Here is a 26,604-nt window from a genome sequence, read left to right on the forward strand (position 1 = left end):
AAAGCCTCTAGGTTCCACCCCCAGTACCACCAAAAAAAAAAAACAAAAAAAAAAAAAACAAAGGCCTGGTGGGCTGCTTCTATTGTTCTCCCTGATGCCAGGAATTCTGCAGGTTTCCTTCTCTGTCTGAGTGCCTGCCTATACCCAGGATCTGACTTCCTAATAACAAAGCTATTTTCAAATACATTTTGAAGACATTTCCCAATACCAGCACATTAGCAAGGCGGGAGAATGCCAGTCCTATTTTGACATCTAGAGTCTGCCCTATCTTCACTTCTGGCTTCTGGGGTTCCACCTCCTGTCCCAGCTGAGAGGAGGGGGAGGGACCCGACCTATCAGTATGTTGACCATCACTGAATAAATGGGTACACTACTATTTAACATCTGATAGAATTTTGGAGCAAAGAAAGAGGAAACATGTCAGAAGACTATATGAAGGAAATGTCACATAAAATGAAATTATAGCCAGGTGTGGTGCACACCTGTAATCCCAGCTTCTCAGGAAACTGAGGCAGAATTGCAAGTTGTAGGCCAGCCTGGGCAATTTAGCAAGACTGTGTCTCAAAATACAAAATAAAAAGCCTAGGGATAATAGCTCAGTTGTAGAACACTCCAGAGTTCATTTCCCCTAGTACTATAAAAGAAAAGGACAGGCAGGTAAATTATGTTTATCAGTAAAAATATTCAGAGTAAAATAATTCAGCCTAGCTGGGAGTGGTGGCATACACTTGTAATCTCAGCATTTGGGAGGCTTAGACAGGAGGATCACAGTTTGTGGCCAGCCTCAGCCACTTAGCGAGGCCCTTTGTAACTCAGTGAGACCCTATTTCAAAATAAAGAATAAAAAATAACCGGGCATGGTGGCGTACACTTGTAATCCCCACTCTTGGGAGGCGGAGACAGGAGGATCGCGCAGGTTCAAAGCCAGCCATGCTGGCTTAAGAGACCCTGTTTCTAAATTTTAAAAAAAAAAGTATAAAATAGGTCTTGGAGTGTATCCTGGAGGTAGAAGGGTTTCCAGGAACCCCAGTACCACCAGTATATGTATATGTGTGTGTGTGTGTGTGTGTGTGTGTGTGTGTGTGTGTGTGTGTCTGTATAGGGCCGGGGTATAGCTCAGAGGTAGAATGCCCCTGGGTTCCATCCTCAGTACCAGAAAAAAAAATTCAGCCAGATGTAGTAGCACACACCTATAAATCCCAGTACTTGAGAGGCTGAGACAGGAGGATCACAAGCTTGAAGTTAGCCTCAGCAAGATAGTGAGAGCCTCAGAAACCTAGAAAGAACCTATTTCAGGGCCCCGTCGCCCCCAATGATTCCAGGCTGGCAACGGCAGCAGCAGCAGGAGGATGACCTCTCCCCGGGAATGCAGTGCCGGCTCGTTTCTATACTGTCACTGAGCCCCAGCAACACCTGAGGGACTACACGGTATATAAGGTCACCGCCCAGGTTGTTTCACAAAGAAATACAGAGGATGTCCAGGAGATAATCGTGTGGAAAAGATAGTGATTTTAAGAAACTTCATAAAGATCTATGGCAAATTCACAAAAACCTCTTCCGACATTCAAAACTCTTTCTTCATTTTGCTAAAGGAATGGTGTTTGGAGATTTGATGAAACTGTTATTGAAGAGAAAAGACAATGTGCTTAAGACTGCTACAATTCTCTGCCAATATTCCTGCTCTTCACAGCAGTAAACAGCTTGAAGACTTTTTCAAGGGTGGAATAATTAATGATGGTTCTGAAATAATTGGTTCTGCTGAAGCTTACATGGACTTTCTCATTGAAACCTTTCCTGAGTGTAGTACAGAAGGAGAAGCATGTGTGTGGTTGTTGGAGCTATGAGTAGACCCAACTGATTTCTTCATGGGGCCCCTTTCACTGGAAACAACACTTAACAAACTATGATTATTCACATTTGGGTATTCAGAAATCTTTTCCTTAAAAATACTTGAGGCTTCTCCAGTGACTATAAGGCTTCAGCCCTAAAGGCCCAAATATGTTCCCCTGGAGTAACCTATCTAGGTTACATCCTCTGGGAAGGAAAAAGGTGATTATTGCCTGAAAGAAACCAAACGATTCTTAACATCCCTCCACCTTCCAGCCGGAAGGAATTAAAATTTCTAGGCTCTGCCGGGTTCTTTAGACTCTGGATACCTGGTTTAGCTGAGCTGGCCAGACCTCTATATGAAGGAACAAGGGGTAAGGAAGGAACATTCAATTGGACTGAGGAACAGGCACAGGACTTCCAAAAGATTTTTTAAAAAGCCCTATTAAAAGCACCAACCCTAGCTGGGCATGGTGGCGCACACATGTAATCCCCATGCTTGGGAGGTTGGAGACAGGAGGATTGTGCAGGCTTAAGAGACCCTGTTTCCAAATAAAAATATAAAAATAGGTCTGGGAGTGTAGCCTGGAGGTAGAGGGGCTTCCAGGAACCCCAGTACCTCCAAAAAAAAAAAAAAAAAGGAAGAGGAAGATGACTTTGAAGCTGCTTCTGATTTTTATAGGAAGCGAGTCAATTTATTCCTAGAAGGTGTTCAAGGAGAGTCAAGTCCTACCCGCCGAGAAACTGAGGTGACAAACAGCAGAGTATCTCATGCGGGCAGAAAGCATCTCCAGCCTTAATGGGAAACCACAGCTTGATGGTGGGTCTCAGCCTCCAGGATCACTGAGTTCAAAGCTCCCTTGGAACCTAAGGAGCCCTGCCAAGGAGCTGAAGGCCTTCCAAGTCCTTGGGGTGATTGACGAGGTTTTATTTGTAATGGACACAAGGACAGAACAGACATTCATTTTATTTTATCTTAAGTATATTCTTTTTTAAATTTTTTTATTGAACATAAATGGTACACATTTAAACTATACTTGATGCCCTCTCTCCCCCCCCACCCCTATCTTCCCTTCCCCCCTTCCACCAATGAATCAGACATTCATTTTAAAAGGTCTTAGGAAGCTGGGCGTGGTAGCGCACGCTTGTAATCCCTGCGCTTGGGAGGCTGAGACAGGAGGACCACACAGGTTTGAAGCCAGCCTCAGCTACTTAGGCTCTCAACAACTTAGTGATACCCTGTTTCCAATTAAAATATAAAATAGGTCTGGGAGTATAGCCCGGAGGTAGAAAGCCTCTATGTTTCACCCCCAATACCACCAAAAAAAAAGGTCTAAGGAAAATCAATGAATACAATAGACAGAAAGACCATCATCCCCCACTGTGTGCCCAACATGTTGTGTTTGCACAAGTACATCATCTCTGATAAGTCCCTATTTCTTGTGCTGCAACATGCAGAAGGTGGCAAATTCTGGTTGTATATCAGTAAATTTTTAAGCAGAAGTCATAAAGAAAGCTTTGACATCAAGGAAGTGAAAAAGTCCACACTTACTAAAGTCCACCTGCAACCACCAGCTTCTAATCCTCAGGACAGCAGCAGCTTTGAATCCAGAGAAAGTGATGGGGGAAGGATGCTTAAAGTTCCGCCTCTGAAAATAGGCCTTACTCCAAGTTCTAAAGATGATAGCAACCAAGAAGATGATGGCCAGGACAGCTCTTCAAGATGGCCAGATCCTAGCTCAAGTTCAGAAGAAGAATGTACTACTAGTTATTTAACATTGTACAATGAGTACAGGCAGGAAAAGATTGAACCAGGGTCTTTGAATGAGGAACCCTTCATGAAGATAGAAGAGAATGATGTTGATACCAAAGCTCTTAGGAGCTTCCCAGCACACCTGACTGCTGACAGTGACAGCCCCAGCACATGGAGAAGAGCTCAGGAGATGATATTCTTCCCTGACATGAGGACCCAGAGGCAGTTTGCTCTCCAAGACTTTCTAATTCTCTCAGTAGATTAAAAAACCAGCCCCATGGAATTCTTTAGGATAGACAGTAAGGAGAGCACAAGTGAACTCCTGGGTCTCGATTTTGGAGAAAAATTGTATAGTTTAAAATTGGAGCCTTTGAAACCATTCTTTACCCTTCTAGATATAGACAGCACTTCCAAGAGTTTTAGTTCCAGTGAAAGCCAGGTAGAGTTTAAAACTCAGGATACCATAAGCAGGGGCTCAGATGACTTAGTCCCAATTATTTCATTTAAGGAGGCTGCTTTTGATGATGCCAGTGGTACTGATGAAGGAAGACCTGATCTTCTTGTAAATCTACCTGGTGAATTGGAGCCAAAAAAAGGAGCTGCAGCCATGGGACCTACCAAGTTTACACAGACTAAGGAGTGCAAACTGTAGGAAGCTCTGGATGTGTTGTGCCTCAGGCTTAGGGAACGGTGCCAAGCCCATGAAGCAAAGGCACAGAGGAACTGAGTGATGCTTCTAGGCTCAAATCCTATAGCATGACTGACATGCACTGTGCACAGGAAGATCTTGGGGTGTCAGATGCTGATCACAGTCATTCAGGACACATGTCTTACATTACACAGCTCACATCCAAAGTTTCAAGGACTTGGAGTGGTGGAGTTGGCAGTAACTGCAGCACAGCCTTATTCTGTATTTCTAGTCCACTCTCAGGTGCTAATGAATACTTTGCAAACACAGATGCTTTAAAAACAGAAGTAGAAACTGAAGCCTGTGATTGATGGAGTTTGGGTGCTGTTCTCTTTGAACTTCTCACTGGAAAGACCTTGGTTGAGTGCCATCCAGCAGGAATAAATACTCACACTACGTTGAACATGCCAGAATGTGTCTCTGAAGAGGCTCGCTCACTCATTCAACAGCTTTTACAGTTCAGCCCCTGGAATGTCTGGGTGCTGGAGTTGCTGGTGTGGAAGATAGCAAATCCCATTCATTTTTTTACTCCTATGGATTGGGCAGAAGTGATGAGCTGAACACCATGCAGACTGTTCTTCACCTCTCTCATCTCCTCTGCTAGAGGCCTCCTCAGCTTATGTTCTTCGCCTTTCTGATCTCTGCTAGAGGCTTCCCCAGCTCAAAAGCAACTTGGCCACCAGATTTATGGACCACCAAAGCATTTAGATAAAGACCTTTATTGGAGAAAGGGGACTAAAAGAGATGCATTTAGAACTACTGTTGGGACAAGATATTAGTTAACTTTGCCAGTGGATGTTATATGCATACCTTTAACCAAGGTGAGACTTAATCTATATTAAAGATTGCAGATGCATTGAAAACTCAACTGAAATAGGAATGCCCTTAAAGAAGTTCTACTGTATGAGGCTGTAAGTTTTCCTTGAAAAAATAAAATTTACATGGCAGCTAACAGTGCTTTTTGCTAACCGGGATTGGTTTATATGATTAAATTAATATTTGCTGAATAATAAACTAGAAATGCTTCATGAACAGTATCATCAATGGGGTTTGAAAAGTGAGAAAATATACACATAATTTTTGAAAGGAAACTTGTATCATTATGCTGAATAACTAATGTATTTTTACCGTGGTCCCAGATTATTTCTGTGAGGAGAAAACACTTCATGCTCTCAGCTTTGAACTGTGTTGGTGGAATGTACTCATCTAAAGAGGGTTCATATAAACATTATCGTATGCCTCAACCTTATCTTTGTTTCCCTGTCTTTCCATTTCCTGTACCCTTTTTTTATTCTCTCATATTCTGTTCTTCCTAATCTTGTTAACACACATGCAGCAAAAAGGGAAGGGAGTATTTATTCTCCAGATTGTGTCAGTTTAATAAGGATTAAGAAGCCAGGCATGGTGGATCATGCTTGTAATCCCAGCACTTGGGAGACTGAAACAGGAGGATCGCACAAGTTCAAAGCCAACCTCAGCTCCTTAGTGAGGCTCTCAGCAACTTAGTGAGACCCTGTTTCCAAATAAAATATAAAATAGGTCTAGGAGCATAACCTGGGGAGTAGAATGCCCCTAGATTCCATCCAGTACCGAAATAAATAAATAAGATTAAAAACTGATTAAGAAATCATGATATAAAAATAAATGTGATAAATAACCTATTTCAAAAGCAAAAAAAAAAAAAGGTAAAATGCCCCTGGGTTCAATCCCCAGTACCACAAAAATACAAATAAAAAAAGAATCCAAATTAGAATTTGAATTTTTGTTTACAACCAGTAAAGAAATACAAAGGCCCCAGGAGCAGTGGCACACACATATGATACCAGCTACATGGGAAGTTGAGGCAGAAGGATCAGAAGTTCAAGACCATCCTGGGCAATCTGACTAAAAAAAAAAAAATTTTTTTTAGGACCTGGGGATTGAACCCAGAGACCTTCTACCTTAGAGCTATACCTCCAGCCCTATTTTATTTTTATTTTAAAAGAGGTTCTTGCTAAACTTATGAGAATTTCACTATTGCTGAGGCTATCCAACCTGTAATCCTCCTGCAAGTACTGGAATTACAGCATGTGCCACTGTTGTAGAAACCCTCTGGAATTATTGACCCAATGCCAGTGAAGATAGAAAATAGGAAGTTTATTACACCAGTGGGCCAAGATTAGAATAGTTCCTGAAAGACCCTGGCCATGAGCTTGATGTGAGCTCCCATTTTATAGATTTGTGACAAAGGGCAGAAGCAGGCAGGCGGGCTTATAGGGGCTGACATGTGACTGTTATCTAAGTTGGGTATGGGGAGAGCAAGAAGGGGAAATTTTCAAGTACGTTACTGACATATGTGCCTTTTACAAGCAATTGTCGGGATACCTGTCCTCCTGAGTGTCACTTCTCTGTAGTTACATTCTTAGTTGAGAGTTTAGGTTTTCCAGGCTTGATGGTGCATGTTTGTAATCCCAGTAGTTTGGAGGCTGAGACAGAAAGATCACAGGTTCACAGCCAGCCTCAGCTACTTAGTGAGGCCCTCTGCAACTTAGTAAGACCCTCTTTCAAAATAAAGAGTAAAAATAGGGATGGAGATGTAGCTTGGAGGTAGAATGCTCCTGGGTTCAATCCCTGGTACCACACACACACAAAAAAAAAAAAAAAAAAAAGCTTAGGTTTAGGAGTTTTCCACTCCCTTCCCAGTCCAGGGAGCTGATGCTAGGAAAAGGAATGAGAGTGCCTTGTAAGTTAATGGAATTGGCCACTCCCTCTAGGCAACCAGGAGATGGGTCCTGTGTGGTGTCCCTTCCCACAGTAAACTGCGCATCAGCTGAGAAAAGGGAAAAGACAATTTAAACACTTTTCTGGGTTTTATAACACAGGCCTGCCCAAATGTCAGACTGTCTGTGGGCCTGGGGCTGGGAAGCTGGAATTAACTGCCTGGACCATCTGGCTGATCAAAGAGAGACCCACTGATCCAGCTTATAGGCCTCTGGCCTCTAGAATTTTCTTTGTCTCCAAAATCTGGCTATGGAAAACACTCTCCTGCAGCACAGATGAAGGGGGAAATTTCACACTTTTAATAACTTTCGGGGTCTAGTATATCACCATACCCAGCTCAAAATAGTTTTGTTTTTTTTTTAAAAATGGAATAGGAATGTAGCTCAGTGGTAGAGTGCTGACCTAGCAAGTACAGGGTCTTGGGTTCGATCTCCAGCACCAAGGTAGGGTGGGGAAATACATTGTAGGGCTCAGAACTCACAATCCTATCTCAATACTTGGCAGATTGAGACAGGAGTATAGGTTCACAGGCAGCCTTAGCAACTTTGTGATAACCTGTTTCAAAAAAAAAAAAAAATGGTGATGCAGGCCTGTAATCCCAGTACTTGGGAGTACTTAGAGGTAGAATGCTCCTGGGTTCAATCCCCACCACCACCAAAAAAATTTAAAAAATAAAAACTAGGCCTGAGGTGTAGTTCAGAGTAGAATGCTCCTAGATTCAATCCCCAGTATTGGGGGGGGGGAGTTTTTTAAAGAACTGGGAGCTGGGCGTGGTAGCGCACGCTTGTAATCCCAGCATTTGGGAGACTGAGACAGGAGGATTGCAGTTCGAGGACAGCCTCAGCTACTACTTAGTGAGGCCCTTTGCAACTCAGTGAGACCCTGTTTCAAAATAAAGAATAAAAAGTAGAGCTGGGTATGTACCTCAGAGGTTGAATGCCCCTGGGTTCCATTCCCAGTACTGCAAAAAAAATTTTTAAAAAAAGAACTGGGAAGCTGGACATGATGGCACATGTTACAGTTTAGATGGTGTGAAGGCTCTTTTTTCTTATGCACAATGTAAGGGAGAACGGCAGAGGGGAAAGGAGCAGGTTAGAATTGTTAAGGTCCGAGAGACACCCCTTCCCCAACAACAGAGAACTCACCAGAAGCTGTAAATCACAGGCAGGGTTTATTGCAGCGCTGCAGAAACTGGCATGCTAGGGTCTAATCTCCTTAACCAGCACACAAGCCAGTCCTCAGAGAAGAGACCCCGATCACATTTCAAGCTCTACATTTATAGTCGCAGAAGGGGTATTCACTGGGGTACATCCAATAGGTTTACAAGATAACCAAGTATAGCTAATCAGTTCAAAAGAATGCATATTACAATTTACCATAATAACAGGATTTGGAGGTCACCTTCCCACGTCAGAGTCCGCCCAAGAAGGTTATCTCTTTTGTTCAAGATATGTGCCTGGTCCCTGAGCTGGCCTCGGGAAAGCTTGGGACAGGATGTTGGGGTGTTATCTCCCTTGTACCGAGTGCGAGCCCGACCTTGAGGCCTCACTGTGACAACCAGATGTTCTATGTATAGATAAGGGAGTGATACAGGCAGGCTTTGAGCTTACTACAAGGTGAAATATTTTTTCTACTTTTAAACTTAAAAGAAACAACTCTTAAAATTTCCTAATGACAAAGCAGGTTTGAAATAAGCAAGCATTTCTACAGAAGCGGTTTTACAGAAGCAGGAGCTTGCAAGTTTCCTCTAACTTATTCCTATAAGGGGAGGGGGCTAACACTCTTAAAGAATGAGAGGCCGACTTAGGGTAGGATGGTAGCCGAGGTAGTGAGGAGAGATTCTGTGGATCAGGGTCCTCAGAAAGTGCTGCCTGCAACCCAGCAGGGTCAGATGCTGGCAACCACGTTTCACCACAAAATGGTGACTGCTGGTGACTCAGCAAAATTGCAGCTAGCGTGGGCCAAGATGGCGACTGTGTAATATCACAAGGTCACGACTGTGTGACGTCGCAAGATGACAACCAAGATGGTGACTATAACGTCACCAGGTAGCAAGTACGCGCCATCACAAAACAGCGGCTTACAGGAAAATGGCGGCTGACAGGGGAGAGTGGTCGGAGGGATGGGAGTGTAGGAAAAAGAAAGCCTGGACACAAAGGACTTCTGAACCATGTACCAGACCACTTACAAAAGTTGCTGACCATTCTTGGGCTACTGCAACCCATTATCCAACTCGTATTGAGACCAGACAGGCACTCAGGGCATAAGTCCTCTGCTAGTTTGGAGGTTCGACTTCCCATAATTGGTCTGCGGGCAAGAACAAAGAACAGGTGTCCCCATTTTTCTGATCAGTCTTTTGGAAACGGGGGGTAAGAGATCGGGAAAAACATCTTTATCCCTCTTCAAAACCGAAGGATGACCTTGTCATCCGGAGGAGGTCCCAGTGGACCAGAGGACATGGATTCCCAAGTGCTTGGATTTTGGTCCCAATGGACCAGTAGCAGACCCAAGTCTGGAGAGGCAAAAAGCTGGAACCTGCTGACCCAGGGAAGGGGAGGGAGCTTACCCTCTTTGAAAGACCTCTGCGGGGTGCAGGAATGCTGAGCCGAGCAGCAGCAGCGGGCATGTGGCTGCAAGGCACACAGCAGGATGGAAGCACCTGTGGGGAGCTGATGTGGTGGGTAGCCGGAGCAGCGGCATGGGTGGCCACAGGGCACGAGCGGTGGGAACCAGGGCCAGGCCGTAGGGCCCAAGCAGCAGACAGCATGGTGGTTGCGGGCCGGGCAGTATGGTGGCAGCGGGGCATGCACTGCCCAGCGAGCCCAGAGTGGGACGGGAGGAGGTGCCTGTGGCGGGCGGCACTGGTGGTAGGCAGCAGGCGGCCAGGCAAGCACAGTGCCTGCTGTGGCCATGGGCAGAGGTTCCAGCGGTGGCTGCAGGGCACGGAGCTGGAACGTGGCAGTGGCCTGCATGCGGCAGCAGCAGCAGTGATGGGCAGAGCCACGGCTGCAGGCCCAGAGCCACCCAGCGAGCCCAAAGTGGGACCTCATGGATGAGTGGCTGGTGGACTGGATAATCCAGGGCTCAAAAAAGAGGAGAAAAAATAAAAGCAATACAAAAAATTCTCCCGGGTTTTGTGCACCAAATGTAATGTTGAAAATAGAGTTTCGGCCGGGCGTGGTGGAGCATGCTTGTAATCCCCGCGCTTGGGAGGCGGAGACAGGAGGATTGCGCAGGTTCAAAGCCAGCTGTTCTGGCTTAAGAGACCCTGTTTCCAGAAATAAAAATAGGTCTGGGCGTGTAGCTCGGAGGTAGAAGGGCTTCCAAGAACCCCAGTACCACCAAATATAGATAGATAGATAGATAGATAGATAGATAGAGAGTGTGTGTGTGTGTGTGTGTGTGTGTGTGTGTGTGTGTGTGTTTGGAAGTTCAGGAAGGAGCTAAAAACACCAGCCAGGTTATCAAAAACTGCTGCTTTATTCAGAAAACGGGCATGGTGGCGCACGCTTGTAATCCCCACACTTGGGAGGATGAGACAGGAGGATCGCACAGGTTCGAAGCCAGCCTCAGCTACTTAGGCTCTCAGCAACTTAGTAAGACCCTGTTTCCAAATAAAAAATATATATATAAGATAGGTCTGGGAGTACAGCCCAGAGGTAGAAAGCCTCTGGGTTCCACCTCCAGTACCACCAAAAAAAAGAAACCTTGCACCCTCAGGGAGTCAGCTGGCCAGTGTGGGGGAGAAGGGACTGATGAGCCATGCATCTGGAGAGTCGCGCATAGTCCCAATCAGCCAGCTGAGGTCACACGTGGCGAGGCAGAAGTGCCCATGTTTTAAGTGGGGGTTTTGGGTGGTGGGGCTAACGGAGAATTGGGAATGCCAATTCTCTTGCAACACCTGGAGCCTCGCGATGCCTGGGATCTTGAAGCACCTGGATTCTCATGATATTTCCACTTCTGCCTTCCAGGGTTCTGCCTCCTGTCCCCACTGCAGGGTCACATAGGTTGGGGGGCGACCTATCACTTGGTGCCTGTTAGCAGGGTTTTTGTAAATCAGTAAGGTGAGATCCAAGACCAGAGAGACTCACTGGGGAGGAGCCCATGGCACACTTGCCTGTTTAAACTGGAGAGCCAATGTGTGGCTGTAAGGATTGATCAGTGGAGGAAGGAACTTCTAGTGACAGTCCTGGCCCTGAGAAGCCAGGGTTTTGCAGCAACTCAGATTCCTAAAGGGAGAGCAAAGTCAACAGGAGAGCCTGGCCTAGTCATAATACCAAAGAAAGGTCGCAGGACATAGCAAACACCAGGATGTGAAAGGAAGAGAAGTTAATTGTCAAGGTAGGCACCTGACAGGCTGCCTCTGGCAAGTCAAAGAACAGCAGCCCAGTCCTTTGGTGATACAGGTCTTACAGGGCCCCAGGGTCAGAAACAAACAGCAGGAAAATTCATTAGGGGTGGGGACATTTACAGAGCTATATTCTGCTCAGTAATGGTCACTTGATTTCTGAGAAGCTGACATGACTGAAGAGTCTTAAAATGGCTGCACTTTTGCCAGTAGGTACTCTCCCAAAGTTGCCCCAGCTGCCCTTGAACTCAACATCCTCCTGCTTCTGCCTTTCTAGTAGTAAAGAGTTGTTATAGAACTTAATACTTACCTCATCCCCTCACCCTAAAATCAGGTTGAGGCTGAAAATACTAATCTTTAATCAATTGGTCTTTCTGGAGGCCATCCTGAGACTACCTATGGTCCCTACACTCTAACCGCATTAACATTAACCCAAGTATAATCAAAAGGGTTTTTTATGAATAACAAAAAACACTTGGAGCACTCAGAAAATAACCAGCTTTTGAGGAACCCTGTACTGTTAGAACTAGAGAACAAGACCAAATATATTTCTTATTATACCACAACTTCCATGCTGGACACTGATGAGTAAACAATCATTTTTTTCTTAAGATATGAAAAACAAGCAGGCATGGTGGTGCACACCTGTAATCGTGGTACTTGGGCGTCTAAAACAGGAAGATCAAGAACCTGCAGTTCAATTCCAGCTCATGGTAACTTAGTGAGACCTTGTTTCAAGATAAAAAAATAAGAAGCCAAGCAGGGTGGTACACTATTACAAGCTTACCAGTACTTGGGAGGCTGAGACAGGAAGACTGAAGATTCACAGCCAGCCTCAGCTACTTAGTGAGGCTCTTTTAAAAATTAAAAAAATAAGCCGGGCATGGTGGTGCACACTTGTAATCTCAGCATTTGGAAGGCTGAGACAGGAGGATCCAGGTTTGCAGACAGCCTCAAGTACTTAGTGAGGCCTTTCACAACTCAGTGAAACCTCTATTTCAAAATAAAGAATTTTTAAAAATAGGGGTTGGGGGTATAGCTTGGAGGTAGAATGCCCCTGGGTTCCATCCCCAATACCGAAAAAAAAAAGAAAATAAAAAGAAAAAATAAAGCCAGGCATGGTGGTGCATGCTTGTAATCCAGTACTTGGGAGGCTGAGACAGGAGGATCTGTGTTCGTGGACAGCCTCAGCTACTTAATGAGGCTCTCCGCAACTTAGGGAGACCCTGTTTCAAAATAAAGAATAAGAAATTGGGTTGGGGGTATAGCTCAGAGGTAGAGTGCCACTGGGTTCAATCCTTAGTACCACAAAAAAAAATTAAAATAAAATAGGGCTGTGGGTGTACCTTGTCTCAAAAAAAAAAAAAAAAGAATAAAAAATAGGGCTGGGGGTGTAGCTCAAAGGTAGAATGCCCCTGGGTTCTATCCCCTGTACTACAAAAAAAAAAAAAAGATATTAACTGCTAAATCTTTCTTCAGATTCATAGAACCCAGATTATATGATGGACTTTGTAATGCCATCTTTAGTTTTGGGTTCTGTAAATGGCTTTGAGTTTTAACATGCAGATTATGTCCCTTCTTCTAAACCAGTTGTGGTTGTACACACCTTTATGCCAGTACTTGGGAGGCTACTTAGGCCCTCCACAACTTAATGAGACCCCACTTCAAAATAATAATATTAACAATAATAATAAGCCTAGGGGTGTCACTCAAAATATTGGTTCAATCCCCACTACTGCAAAAAAATAAAAGTTTTTTTTTTTTTTTTTTTGCAGTACTAGGATGGAACCCACGGGCATTCTGCCTCCAAGCTACAAACCTAGCCCTATTTTAGTGTGTGTGTGTGTGTGTGTGTGTGTGTGTGTGTGTGTGTGTGTTTTACTGGGGATTGAATCCAGGGGCATTCTACCTCTGAGCTATACTCACTAAGTTGCAGAGGGTCTCACTAAGTAGCTTATCAACATGCCTGAAGCTTAGTCCTTGGAATTTCAAACCTTTTTTTGTTCTTTTTTTTTTTTTTTTTTTTTTTTTTTGTCCTGGGGATTGAACCTAGGGGCATTCTACTTCTAAGCTACACCCCCAGCCCTATTTTTATTCTTTGTTTTGAAACAGGTTCTCAACTAAGTTGCAGAGGGCCTCACTGAGGCTGAAGTTGGCAGTGAACCCATGATCCTCCTGTCTCAGCCTCACAAGTACTGGGAATACAAGGGTGTGCCACTGTACCTGGCTAGGAAAGGTAATTGTGAATCAATACATTCAGCGAATACTAAATACTGGTGGGAGCATTTCTTAGGTAGGGTAGGATAAAGCAGGGGTATTTTGACTACTGGAGTGAGATGGTATCTTCCTGTGTGTTCTTAGTAAGGAGATTGGTCAAGTCAGGGTGTCTCTTCTTTGTCAAAGTATGGACGGTCAGCTAGGCATGGTGGCACATGCCTGTAATCCCAGTACTTGGGAGGCTGAGACATGAGGATGCAGTTTTAAAGCCAGCCTCGCCAACTTAGCAAGACCCTGCTTCAAAATAAAAAATAAAATGGAAGTCAGGCATGGTGACACATGCCTGTATTCCCAGTGCTTGGGATTGCAAATTCTTGGCCAGCCTCAGCTACTCCATGAGGCCCTCTGCAATTTAGTGAGACTCCATTTCAAAATAAAGAATAAAAATATGGCTGAGGGTATAGCTTAGAGGTAGAATGCCCCTAGGTTTAATCCCTGGTACTACTACTACTACTACTACTACTAATAATAATAATAATAATAATAATAATAAAATAGGGCTGAGGCTGGGTGTGGTGGCGCACACTTGTAATCCCAGCGCTTGGGAGGCTGAGACAGGAGGATAGCACAGGTTCGAAGCCAGCCTCAGCTACTTAGTGAGGCTCTCAGCAACTTAGTGAGACCCTGTTTCCAAACAAAGTATAAAATAGGTCTGGGAGTATAGCCCAGAGGTAGAAAAGCCCCTGGGTTCCACCCCCAGTACACACACACACACACACACACACACACACACACACTAGAACTGAGGGTATAGCTTGGAAGTAGAAAACCTCTGTGTTCACCCCCTATACCAAAAATATAAATAAATAAAAACCTGTGGATGGTAAATCAAGTCTAACATACATCCCGAGCAGTTTACCTAATGGTCATAAGACTGTTAGGTTGAAGAGTTCGAGATTTGCCCACCTTCCCAAATAACAGAGAACACACAAGGGATGTAATTCCAAGCAGGGTTTATTGCTACAGCTTGTTCCTTGCTAGCATGGGGCCTTCCAGGATGGACAGCACTCACCTGTGGGGAGGGGGAGTCAGTCGTGGTCCGGCGGCCCCTAGCCTCCGGCTCGCTCTGACTTTATAGCCAGAATAGGGAGCGGGCATACACGTCAGAGCCCACCAAAGAGAAGCCCGCGAAAGATACATCCAATCAATTAAACTGGTAAACAGGTACAACCACTAAGTTTAAAGCAATCACACATACATTTGAATTACAGCAAATGGTTTCACAGAGCTGCCTCCCTACGTCATTGCCCGCCAAGGGTCTCCTTGTCTTCCCTATGGGGGATGTGGGCCCGTGCTTCAGGAGCCGCCCCTAGCTGGCAAATGTTTCCCGTCAGATAAACTTTTATGGCTTCCAACATTCCTTCCGTATCACCCCTGTCTGAAACAAATGGCTATCACCTCTGCTTGGACAAATGGCTGTCTCTGGACATTATCTCCGGTGTCTCAGCCAGGGTCTTACGCAGGTTATAACAGAAGTAAGAAGTTTGCCCCTTTACTCAATTCATTGCTTACACAAACTGCTACACTCCTATTCTAACCTCATACACTACCATTCTACATTATGTCCTATTGCTATATAATGTGAGGGAGACTTTCTTAACCAAACCCTCAGGCTGGGAAAGACTCCTCTTCTTGCGTTCCTACAAGGTCAAATACAAAAGTCAGGCGCAAAGGCTTGCTTTCTGTTTCGTTGTCTATCTGGTGCTTACTTAAAGAAGTTCTGTCACAGGCTTCTTCAGGACTGTTAAACATAACACACATAGTTTATTGATCTTTAATTGTGTTTCCCCCCCAGGAATAAAAGCCGTGGCTTCCTCTTGTTCTTATCTGTATGAAGCTTGTTTGAAAAGGTGCTGCAATCTCACTGATGAAGGAGTCCTTGCTCTTGCACTCAATTGCCGGCTGCTGAAGATAATTGATTTAGGTGGATGCTTAAGTATTACTGATGTGTCCTTACATGCATTAGGGAAAAATTGCCAATTTTTGCAGTGTGTTGATTTTTCAGCTACTCAGGTAAATGAAATATAGACTTGAAACATATATATTATGTGGTGGCCCAGTGTATTTCCATGAGTAATCAAAAAAACGTAATTACTTTTGTTATTGTGGAGATTGGTGACCATTTTATGATTTGGGTGGTTAGATAATTATAACTTAGCATACTCCCCTTAATTATTTGAGTAACAAAGGTGAAAGGGGTATGTGTGACTAAAACACATGCTTGCTAAATGGGAGGCAAGTAAACTATCTAAAATGATTAATAAAGTTTAGAAGCTTCTTCTTCCATCATCTCCATTATGGGCTGTGTTTCTCTCTCCCTCTGCTTAGGTGTCTGACAATGGTGTGGTTGCACTTGTTAGTGGACCATGTGCCAAGAAATTAGAGGTAATTTAAAAATATCTATAAAGGTGGTAGTAACTAAACTTTATATTATCCTCAGGGTAAAAAAATTGTGTGGCACTGGAGGTTGAATCCAGAGGCATTCTACCTCTAAACTACACCCCGGCCCTTTTTAATTTTTGTTTTAAAATAGGATCTCGCAAGCCAGGCATGGTGGCGCACGCTTGTAATCCCCGCACTTGGGAGGCGGAGACAGGAGGATCTCACAGGTTCGAAGCCAGCCGCAGCTACTTAGTGAGGCTCTCGGCAACTTATGGAGACCCTGTTTTTAAATACAGTATAAAATAGGGCTGGGAGTATAGCTCAAAGGTAGAAAAGCCCCTGGGTTCCACCCCCAGTACCACACACACACAAAAAAAATAGGATCTTGCTAGGTTGAGGAGACTCTACTTAAGTTGCTGAGGCTGATCGTAAACCTGAAATCCTTCTGTCTTCGCCTTCTAAGTACTGGGATTATAGTTGTATGCCACCATGCCTGGGTCTAAAATTTATGTTTTAAACCTATCAGACCAATACCTTTTTTTTTTCATTACTGGAGATGGAACCCAAGAGCATTGTACCTCCGAGCTACACCCCCAGCCCTATTTTTTTTTTTTTTGAAGATTTAAAGAAGTTTATTAAAAAGATAGAAATACAGTCCGGGCGTGGTGGCGCACGCTTGTAATTCCCGCACTTGGGAGGCAGAGACAGGAAGATCACGCAGATTCGAAGCCAGCCGCGCGCACTGGCTTAGGAGACCCTGTTTCCAAATTTTAAAAAATGTAAAAATAGGTCTGGGAGTGTAGCCCAGAGGTAGAAGGGCTTCCAGGAACCCCAATACCACCAAAAAAAAAAAAGATAGAAATACAGAAGATAGTTACAGCCCCATGCCAGAATGGCATGGAGGGAGGTGGTTCAAGCCAATTCACCACCCCAAAGATACAGCATGTCCCAGCCCTATTTTTTATTCCTTTTTTTGAAACAGGGTCTCACTGAGTTGCAAAGGTCCTCACTAAGTAGCTGAGGCTGCCCACAAACCACGATCCTCCTTTCTCGACCTCCCAAATGCTAGGATTATAACCATGCACCAACACGCCTGGTTTTATTATCTTTTTGAAACAGGGTCTAAGTTGCGGAGAGCCTCACTAAGAAGCTGAGGCTGGACACAAACCTGTGATTCTCCTGTCTCAGCCTCCTAAGTACTGACAAGCATGCCCTACCATGCCAGGCTTATTCTCCACTTCTTTACTGTAACAAATAATATTGCAGTGGGCATTTTTATAAATTGTTTCCTTGTTCACATATAGAAGTTTCTCTATAGTTGGAGTTGCTGTGTTCTGGAATAGTCTTGTCTTCAGTTTTAAAAGATGCTGCTAGCCAGATGTGGTGGTGCACACTTGTAATCCCAGTACTTGGGAAGCTAAGACAGGAGGATCTTGGTTAGTGGATAGTCTCAGCTTCTTAGTGAGGCCCTTTGCAACTCAGTGAGACCCTATTTCAAAATAAAGAATAAAAAATAAGGCTGGGGTGTAGCTGGGAGGTAGAATGTCCCTAGGTTCCATACCTAGTAGCACCAAAAAAAAAAAAAAAAAAAAATAGGACTGGGGGTGTAGATCAGAGGTAGAATGCCCCTAGGTTCAATCCCTAGTACTGCAAAAAAAAAAAAAAAAAAAGTATTACTAATTTGGTTTATAAAACAGTTGGACTTAAGATGCATGACTGTAGGATACCAATTAAAAAGAAAAGACATTTAACATTTAAAGCTGCTTTACCTTCTAAATTAAGACTTAGGTTGGTGCTTTCTGATTGTTTGTTTGTTTTTTGCCATACTGGGGATGGAACCCACGAGTACTCTACCTCCGAGATACACCCCCTCCGAGCTACACCCCCAGCCCTATTTGTTTTATTTTATTTGTGGCACTGGGGATGGAACCCAGGGGCATTCTACCTCTGAGCTACACCCCCAGCCCTATTTTTTTAGTCTTTTTTATTTTGAAACAGGGTCTCACTGAGTTATGAGGACCTTGCTAAGTTAGCTGAGTCTGTCTACAAACCACGGTCCTCCAGTCTCTTCCTCCCAAATGCTGTGATTACAAGCTTGCGCCCCCACACCCGTCTCACAGGTGTTTTCTGTATAGTTGTTTTTGGTTTTGCAAGTAGAGATTTGATTCTCTTTGTTTTTGTTTTTTGTTTTTGTTTTTGTTTTTATTTTTTGGTGCTACTGGAGTTCCTGGAAGCCCTTCTACCTCCAGGCTACACTCCCAGACCTATTTTTTATATATATTTTTGGAAAAGGGTCTCTTACGCCAGCACGGCTGGCGATCCTCCTGTCTCCGCCTCCCAAGCGCGGGGATTACAAGTGTGCGCCACCACGCCTGGCCTAGAGATTTGATTCTTTTTGTATCAGAGTATTCTCCCAGACTTTTTCATACTGTTATTGTGGGTATATTTCTTTCTTTTGATTTGATTTTCTTTTTTAACAGGAAATTCATATGGGACACTGTGTGAATCTGACTGATGAGGCTGTAGAAGCAGTCCTTACTTACTGTCCTCAGATACGTATTTTACTCTTCCACGAATGTCCCCTCATAACAGGTTAGTATGATAGACTCCTCGTGCTAAATCCAGGCTTCATCTTTTATTAACTGTATGACGTTGCGTGCCATTATTCAATGTTCTCATCTATAAAATGGGTACAATGATGTTATCTATTCTATAGGCTTACTTATGATGATTACCTGTTAACTCTTTTTGTGGTACCTCCCACATAGAAAGAGTTCAATAAGCCAGGCATGATGGCACACAGGCCAGGGCAGGAGGATCACGGGTTCAGGGTCAGCCTAAGCATCTTAGTGAGACCCTGAGCAAATCAGCAAGACCGTGTGTGTGTGTGTGTGTGTGTGTGTGTGTGTGTGTGTGTGTGTGTGTGTAACTGGGGATTGAACCCAGGGGCATTCTACCTCCTACACCCCCAGCCATATTTTGTATTCGTGTGTGTGTGTGTGTGTGTGTGTGTGTGTGTGTGGTGCTAGGAGTGGGACCTAGGGGCTTTCTACTTCTGGGATACACTTCCAGACCTTTTTTATACTTTATTTGAAACAGGGTCTCACTAAGTTCCTGAGAGCCTCACTGAGTAGCTGAGGCTGGCTTCGAACCTGTGCAATCCTCTTTTCTCAGCCTCCCAAGCATGGGGATTACAAGCGTGTGCCACCACACCCAGCATATTTTGTATTCTTTATTTTGAAATAGGGGCTCATTGAGTTGTGGAGAGCCACACTAAGTGGCTGAGGCTGGCTGCAAACTTGCGATCCTCCTGTCTCAGCCTCCCAAGTACTGAGATTACAAACCTGCACCACTACTCCCAGCTTAGCAAGACCCTATTTCAAAATAAAACATAAAATGGGCTGGGAATATAGCTCAGCAGTGAATTCCTCTTGGTTCAATCCCCAGTACCAAAAAAAAAAAAGATAAAACAAACAAAAAGAACATGGTGGTGCACATTTGTAATCCCAGTACTCAGGAGTCTGAGACAGAAGGATTGCAGGTTTGAAGCCAGACTCAGCATCTTAGAGAGGCTCTCAGCAACTTAGTGAGACCATTTCTAAATAAAATATGAAATAGGTCTGGGGGTATAGCCCAGAGGCAGAAGGCCCCTGGGTTCCATCCCCAGTACCACGCATACACACACACACACACACACACACACACACACACACACACACACACAAAGAATGACCTCTTAATGAACAATTATGGAAAGACTAAGAGATACAAAAAAAAATATTAATTGACCTTAAAAGCCATGCGTAAGGCAGGTGTGGTATCACATGCCTATAATCTCAGTACTTGAGAGGCTGAGACATCAGGATCACAGGTTCAAGGACAGCCTCAGCAAATAGTGAGACTCTCATCAACCTAATAGACCCTGTTTCAAAATAAAAATAAAATATTGGGGTATAGCTCAGGGGTAGAATGCCCCTGTGTTTAATCCCCAGTACCACACAGACAAAAAAAAAAAATAATCATGCTTGTTCACCATCCAAGTTAAAATACCATTATAGGAAAATGTTGAGATATATTTAGAAGTATTTCATTAACAAAAGTATAATTGCAATAATAAATATTGAGATACCTCAAAGAAAAGCCATTTCCCTGCCTGTGGTCAATTAAAGATTACTTATTTCTCTTTCTACAAAAAGCAAAAAAAGCTTTCAAAGTATTCTGATTTAGAGGTCCTAAAGAACTAAAATGAGGCTGGGCGAGGTGGCACACAAATGCAATCCCAGTTATTTAGGAGGCTAAGACAAGAGGATTGCAAGTTCAAGGCCAGTCTGGATAACTTAGCAAGACCCTGTGTCAAAAAAGTAAAAGGCCGGGCATGGTGGTGCACACTTGTAATCCTAGCATTCGAGAGGCAGAGATAGGAGGATCGCGGTTCATGGCCAGCCTCAGCTACTTAGTGAGGCCCTTTGCAACTCAGTGAGAACTTGTTTCAAAATAAAGAAAAAATTAATAGGGCTGGGGGTGTAGTTCAGAGGTAGAATCCCCTAGGTTCCCCCCACCAGTACCATAAAAAATAGGAAGGTAGGAAGGAAGGAAGGAAGGAAGGAAGGAAGGAAGGAAGGAAGGGAAGGAGGAAGGGAGGGGAAGCCGAGCAGGTTCACAGCTAGCCTCAGCTACTTAGACCCTGTTTCAAAATAAGAAGTAAAACAGACAGTACTTGAGAGGCTGAGACAGGAGGATCTTGGACAATTTCAGCTACTTAGGCTCTCTGCAATTTAGTGAGACCTTATTTCAAAATAAAGAATAAAAAAATAGGGCTGGGAGTGTAGCTCAGAGGTAGCATGCCCCTAGGTTCAATCCCTAGCACCAAGAAAAAAAAGGAAGAAAAAGGACTGGAGCTGGGCGTGGTGGCTCACGCTTGTAATCCCCACGCTTGGGAGGCTGAGACAGGAGGTTCCAAGCCAGCCTTGCTGGCTTAGGAGACCCTGTTTCCAAATAAAAATATAAAAAAATAGGTGTCTGGGAGTGTAACCCGGAGGTAGAAGGGTTTCCAGGAACCCCAGTACCACCGAAAAAGAAAGAAAGAAAAAGGGCTGGGAATGTAACTCAGTAGTAGAGATCCCTGGATTTAATCCCCAGCACTACAAAATAAATAGATGCTGCCAGCACCAAATTCAAATTTTATAGATCCAGTTGTTTAAAAATAGCCTAAATAAGCATATGTTTAGCTGTCTACAAGCTGCCTGCTTTACAGACCCTGCAAAGTACACCTATATACTACTCAGGGATAAAAATGAAAAGAACGTGGTGGTGCATACTTGAAAACTCAATTCTTGGGAGGCTGAGACAGGAGGATGGTCTGTTCAGTTTGTGGGCAACCTCAGCAAGGCCCTCTGAAACTTAGTGAGACCCTGTTTCAAATAAGGAAAGGGCTGGGGGTGTAGCATGGGGGTAGAATGCCGTTGGGTTCAATCCCCAGCATCACAAAAAATAAATAAATGAAATGAAATGAAAGACTCCAAGCCACTGCTGCCTGTTGGAGTGCTCTAGCCCAGAGACTCCCCACATCTGAAACAGCAGCATGGCACAAAAACTGTCTTCAGAGCTCCAGGAATTTCCTTACACCCCTCCCCTTCTGTGAAGTAACTCTCTGGAAGGGCTGCTTTGGAAGGCCTTCTGCATGAGGGACCTAGCAAAGTGCTGCCCAAATGAAGCATATAGTGTTCCACTGCCACCCAGTGGGCACACTTTTTCTTAGTGCACTCCAGTTCTTTATAGTAATAGAGTATGGCACTCCAGGTATAGTGTAAAACAAGAAAGAAGTCTGGTAGCCAGGTGTGGTAGGTAGTGCAGACCTGCAATCCCAGTAGGTGGGAGGCTGAGAGGAGGATCAGGTTCCAGGACAGCTTCAGCAAGTAGTGAGACTCATCAACCTAGCAAGACCCTGTCTCAAAATCAAAATAAAATAGGGCTGGGAAAGTAGTTTTGAAAATGTAACATACTGCTATAATGAATATTAACTTATCCAACTCTCTAAGAAATACTATAGCTAAGAAACTTGTTTAATTTTGTTATTCAAGCAGTTCCCAGTTCTTAGCACAGAACACTTTTTTATTGATCTATCCAACTCATAGGAAAGTAAGATAGATTTATTTATTTATTTATTTATTTATTTATTTATTTATTTATTTATTTTGTGGTACTTTGGATTGAGCCCAGGGGCATTCTACTTCCAAGCTACAGACCCTGTTTCAAAATAAAAAATATTAGAGTCAGTATGTTGGTGCATGCTTGCAATTTTAGTACTTGGGAGCCTCGATCACTGAACAGCATCTGCAGCCTTTTTTTTTTTTTTAAATCTGGGTCTCACGCTGGGCGTGGTGGCGCACGCTTGTAATCCCCGCGCTTGGGAGGCGGAGACAGGAGGATCGCACAGGTTCGAAGCCAGCCCCGCTGGTTTAGGAGACCCTGTTTCCAAAAAAAATTTTTTTAAGTATAAAATAGGTCTGGGAGTGTAGCCCGGAGGTAGAAGGACTTCCAGGAACCCCAGTACCACCAAAAAAAAAAAAAAAAAAAAAATCTGGGTCTCCCTAAGTTGCCTAGGCTAGCCTCAAATTTATGATTCTTCCGCCTCAGGCTCCCCAGCAGCTGGATTACAGGTGTGCACCACTGAGCCCAGCTCTAGTTCCTTCTATTCTTGGTGCCCCAGATGCCTTTGTCATGAATCTTTGAAAAAGATTCTATCTGTATAGTCATAGATTTTTAGAGAAATGGGCAATGGTTCCTTAGCAGTCATTATCTGTACAACTCTTGCATCTTAAAGAGGGAACAGAGAGCCGGGCATGGTAGCACACGCTCCACCAGAGTCTAAATTTCTATAAAGTATTCTGCCATGGGGATCATGAAATACTTAGAGGCCCCACAATTTCTCCCTGTAGAATAATAAACTCACAGGTATAGAACTGGGCACTCAGCATTCAAGAGGCTAAGACCAAAAGAATTGTAGTTTGCAGACAGCCTCAGCTACTTAGTGAGGCCCTTTGCAACTCAGTAAGACCCTGTTTTAAAATAAAGAACAAAAAATAGGGCTGGGGGTGTAGCTTGGAGGTAGAATGCCCCTGAGTTCCATCCCCAGTACCGCAGAAATTAAATAAAATAAAGTGGGAACAGAGGTACAACATTAAGTGTCCTGTTCCAGATCTTAGAACTAGTTAATAGAACTGGAATCAAGTCACCAGATCCACAGTCTATAATTCTTTTTGCAAAATAGCAGTTTTCTGAAGCTTTGGGTAAAGTGTCTTAACTGTTATCAGGAAAGGGAAGAAAATAAGAGGACAACATCAAGCCTACAATATCAAGCCTAAGTAGTATAATTGGTATAAATGACCTTTTATCTCTTTCAGTCCAGAGTTTAAACTTCTATAAAGTGTTGTGCCACAGGATCATGAAAAACTTAGAGGCCCCACAGTTTCTCCCTGTAGAATAATAAGCTCACAGGCATAGAGCTGGGCATGGCGGTGCACGCCTATAATCCCAGTATTTAGGAGGCTGAAACTGGAGGAGGCAGTTCGCAGTCTGCTTCAGCAACTTATTAAGGCTCAGTGAGACCCTGTTTCAAAATAAAAAATAAAATAGAGGCCGGGCTTAGTGGTACACGCTTATAATCCCCGCGCTTAGGAGGCGGAGACAGGAGGATCGCGCAGGTTTGAAGCCAGCTGTGCTGGCTTAAAAGACCGTTTCCAAGTAAAATATAAAATAGGTCTGGGAGTGTAGCCTGGAGGTAGAAGGGTTCCATCCCCAGTACCACCAAAATAAATTAATTAATTAATTAATTAATTAAATAGGGTAGAAACATAGCTCAGAGGTAGAACAGCCCTGGCTTCAATCTCCAGTAACACTAAATAAATAAATATATAGATTATATATATATATATAGATAGATAGATTTTATATATATATATTTATATATATATACAAATAACAAATGAATAAACTCATAGGCATAGACTATTACTACTACATAAACTCAGAGCCCTAAGTGTGCTATATTTTCATAAGAAGCTGCCTAAGCAGGCTATAATATAATACTGCCATCTAGTATTTAAAAAAAAATTATGTGGTACTAGGGACAAAACCCAAGGGAATTCTACCTCTGAGCTACACCCCCGGCCCTATTTTATTCTTTATTTTGAAACAGAGTCTCACTAAATTGCAGAGGGTCTTACAAGCCGCTGGGGCTGGCTATGAACCTACGATCCTCCTATCTCAGTCTTCCAAGTACTGGGATTATAACCATGTACCACCACACTCAGCTTTAAAATTTTAAAATACATTAAAACATAGTATTAGAAGGAAAAGAAAGTATCTTCCTGTTATGTGTAATAATAAATTCCTACAAAAGAGTGAGAAATGTAGTCAGAAGACAAATGTTAATATGTAATATTTACTAGTAAGTTCAAAACTAGGAAAAATGCCAAAATACTCCTAGAAAAATGCCAGGTGTGGTGGCTCATGCTTGAAATCCAGCATTTGGGAGGCTGAGACAGTCTCAGCTACTACTTAGTGAGGCCATTTGCAACTCATTGAGACTCAGTTTCAAAATAAAGAATAAAAAATAGGGCTGGGGGTATAGCTCCTAAGTAGAATGCCCCTGGGTTCCATGCCAAGTACCACAAAAAAAAAAATACTCCTAGAAATGCCACCTTTATCCAAATTGGGAGATGTAAGTCTCCAATTTTGTTTCTTTTCAAAATTTTATTGATGAGCGGGGTATGGTGGCGCACGCTTATAATCCCAGCACTTGGGAGGCTGAGACAGGAGGATCCCGCAGGTTCGAAGCCAGCCTCAGCTACTTAGTAACACTTTCCACAACTTAATGAGACCATGTCTCAAATAATAAAGCCACGCACACTTGTAATCCCAGTACTTGGGAGGCTGAGACAGGAAGATCAGGGTTTGCAGCCAGCTTCTGATACTTTGTGAGGCGCTCCACATCAAAATAAAAAAAATAAAAAATAGGACTGGGGTGAAGCTAGGAGGTAGAATGACCCTGGTTCCATCCCCAGTACCGCTAAATCAAGCAAGCAAGCAAGCAAGCCAGGTGTGGTGGCGCACGCTTGTAATCCCAGTACTTGGGAGGCTGAGACAGGAGGATCGCACAGGTTCAAAGCCAGCCTCAGCTACTTAGTAAGGCTCTCAGCAGCTTAGTGAGACCCCGTTTCCAAATAAAATATAAAATAGGCTTTTTTTTTTTTTTATCAGTTCTGAAGATTGAACTCAGGGGCACTTTACCTTCAAGCTAAATCCTGAGCCCTATTTTCATTTTTTATTTTGAAACAGGGTCTCACTAAGTTGTGGAGGTCTTCGTAAGTGGCTGCCAACTTGCAATCCTCCTGTCTCAGCCTCCCAAGTACTGGAATTGCAAGTGTGTGCCACCATGCCAGCTTGTTTAAGCCTTTAAATAACTCTAAGAAGCTGGGCAATGTGGTACACACTTGTAATCCCAGGACTTGGAAGGCTGAGACAGGAGGATCGTAGGTTCAAGATTAGCCCCAGCAATTTAGTGAGACCCTCAGCAACTTAGTGAGACCCTATTTCAAAATAAAAATAAAATAGGGCTAGAGGTATAGCTGAGAGGTAGAGTGCCCCTGGGTTCCATCCCCAGTACAGCAAATAATTAATTGATTAATTTAAAAAATAGGGCTGGGGGTTTAGCTAAGAGGTAGAATGCCCCTGAGTTCAATCCCCAGTACCATCAAATAAATAAATAACTCTAAGAGATATAATTATCATTATCACCAGTTTAATTTTGTGTGTGGAGGGGGGGGTACTGGGGTTCCTGGAAACCCTTCTACCTCTGGGCTACACTCCCAGATCTATTTTTATACTTTTTTATTTGGAAACAGGGTCTCTTAAGCCAGCAAGGCTGGCTTTGAACCTGCGCGATCCTCCTGTCTCAGCCTCCCAAGCGCGGGAATTACAAGCGTGCACCACCACGCCCAGCAGTATCCCCAGTCTAAACATGAAGAAATATATTCTTTAACTAGCTCGGCATGATGGCACAGGCCATAATCCTAGTAGTCAGAAGGCAGAGACAAGAAGATCACAGATTCCAAGATAGCCTCACAAATGTTTTAAAAAACAAAAACAAAACAAAAAAGGGATGGGAGTATAGCTCAGAGGTCGAAGTCCCAAATACCACAAAAAAAAAATTTTTTTTGGTGGTACTGGGGGTGGAACCCAGAGGCTTTCTACCTCCTGGCTATGCTCCCAGACCTATTTTACATTTTATTTGGAAACAGGGTCTCACTAAGTTCCTGAGAGCCTCACTAAGTAGCTGAGGCTGGCTTCGAACCTGCGCGATCCTCCTGTCTCAGCCTCCCAAGCGCGGGGATTACAAGCGTGCACCACCACGCCCGGCTTCACAGAAAATTTTAAAAATATACATATATTTGACTATTGTGAATTAATATACTGTCATTATTTTCTTTTACAGACCATTCACGAGAATTCTTGAATCAATCTGTAGGTCCAAACAAACTAAAGCAAGTGACATGGACTGTTTATTGA

The 26,604-nt window shown here is 43.6% G+C and overlaps 1 protein-coding gene and 1 pseudogene across 2 annotated transcripts in view; both read left to right on the forward strand.

Annotated features, from left to right (window-relative positions):
* The window catches only part of AMN1 (antagonist of mitotic exit network 1 homolog), a gene marked incomplete at both ends in the record, with an annotated part of 50,512 nt that extends 23,908 nt beyond the window's left edge, over window positions 1–26,604 (forward strand). Inside the window, 4 exons of the mRNA XM_080706511.1 lie at window positions 15,449–15,666; window positions 15,982–16,038; window positions 18,516–18,627; window positions 26,531–26,604. Of these exons, the coding sequence (XP_080562637.1) occupies window positions 15,449–15,666; window positions 15,982–16,038; window positions 18,516–18,627; window positions 26,531–26,604 (461 nt within the window). The remainder of the gene's footprint in view (window positions 1–15,448; window positions 15,667–15,981; window positions 16,039–18,515; window positions 18,628–26,530) is intronic.
* Window positions 1,350–4,579, forward strand: LOC308270308 (ribosomal protein S6 kinase delta-1-like; annotated as a pseudogene). The gene is made up of 3 exons: window positions 1,350–1,823; window positions 2,469–2,807; window positions 3,166–4,579. The product of its transcript is annotated as a ribosomal protein S6 kinase delta-1-like (transcript).

The sequence above is a fragment of the Muscardinus avellanarius genome, assembly GCF_963383645.1.
Source record: "Muscardinus avellanarius genome assembly, chromosome: 11".
NCBI lineage: Eukaryota > Metazoa > Chordata > Mammalia > Rodentia > Gliridae > Muscardinus > Muscardinus avellanarius.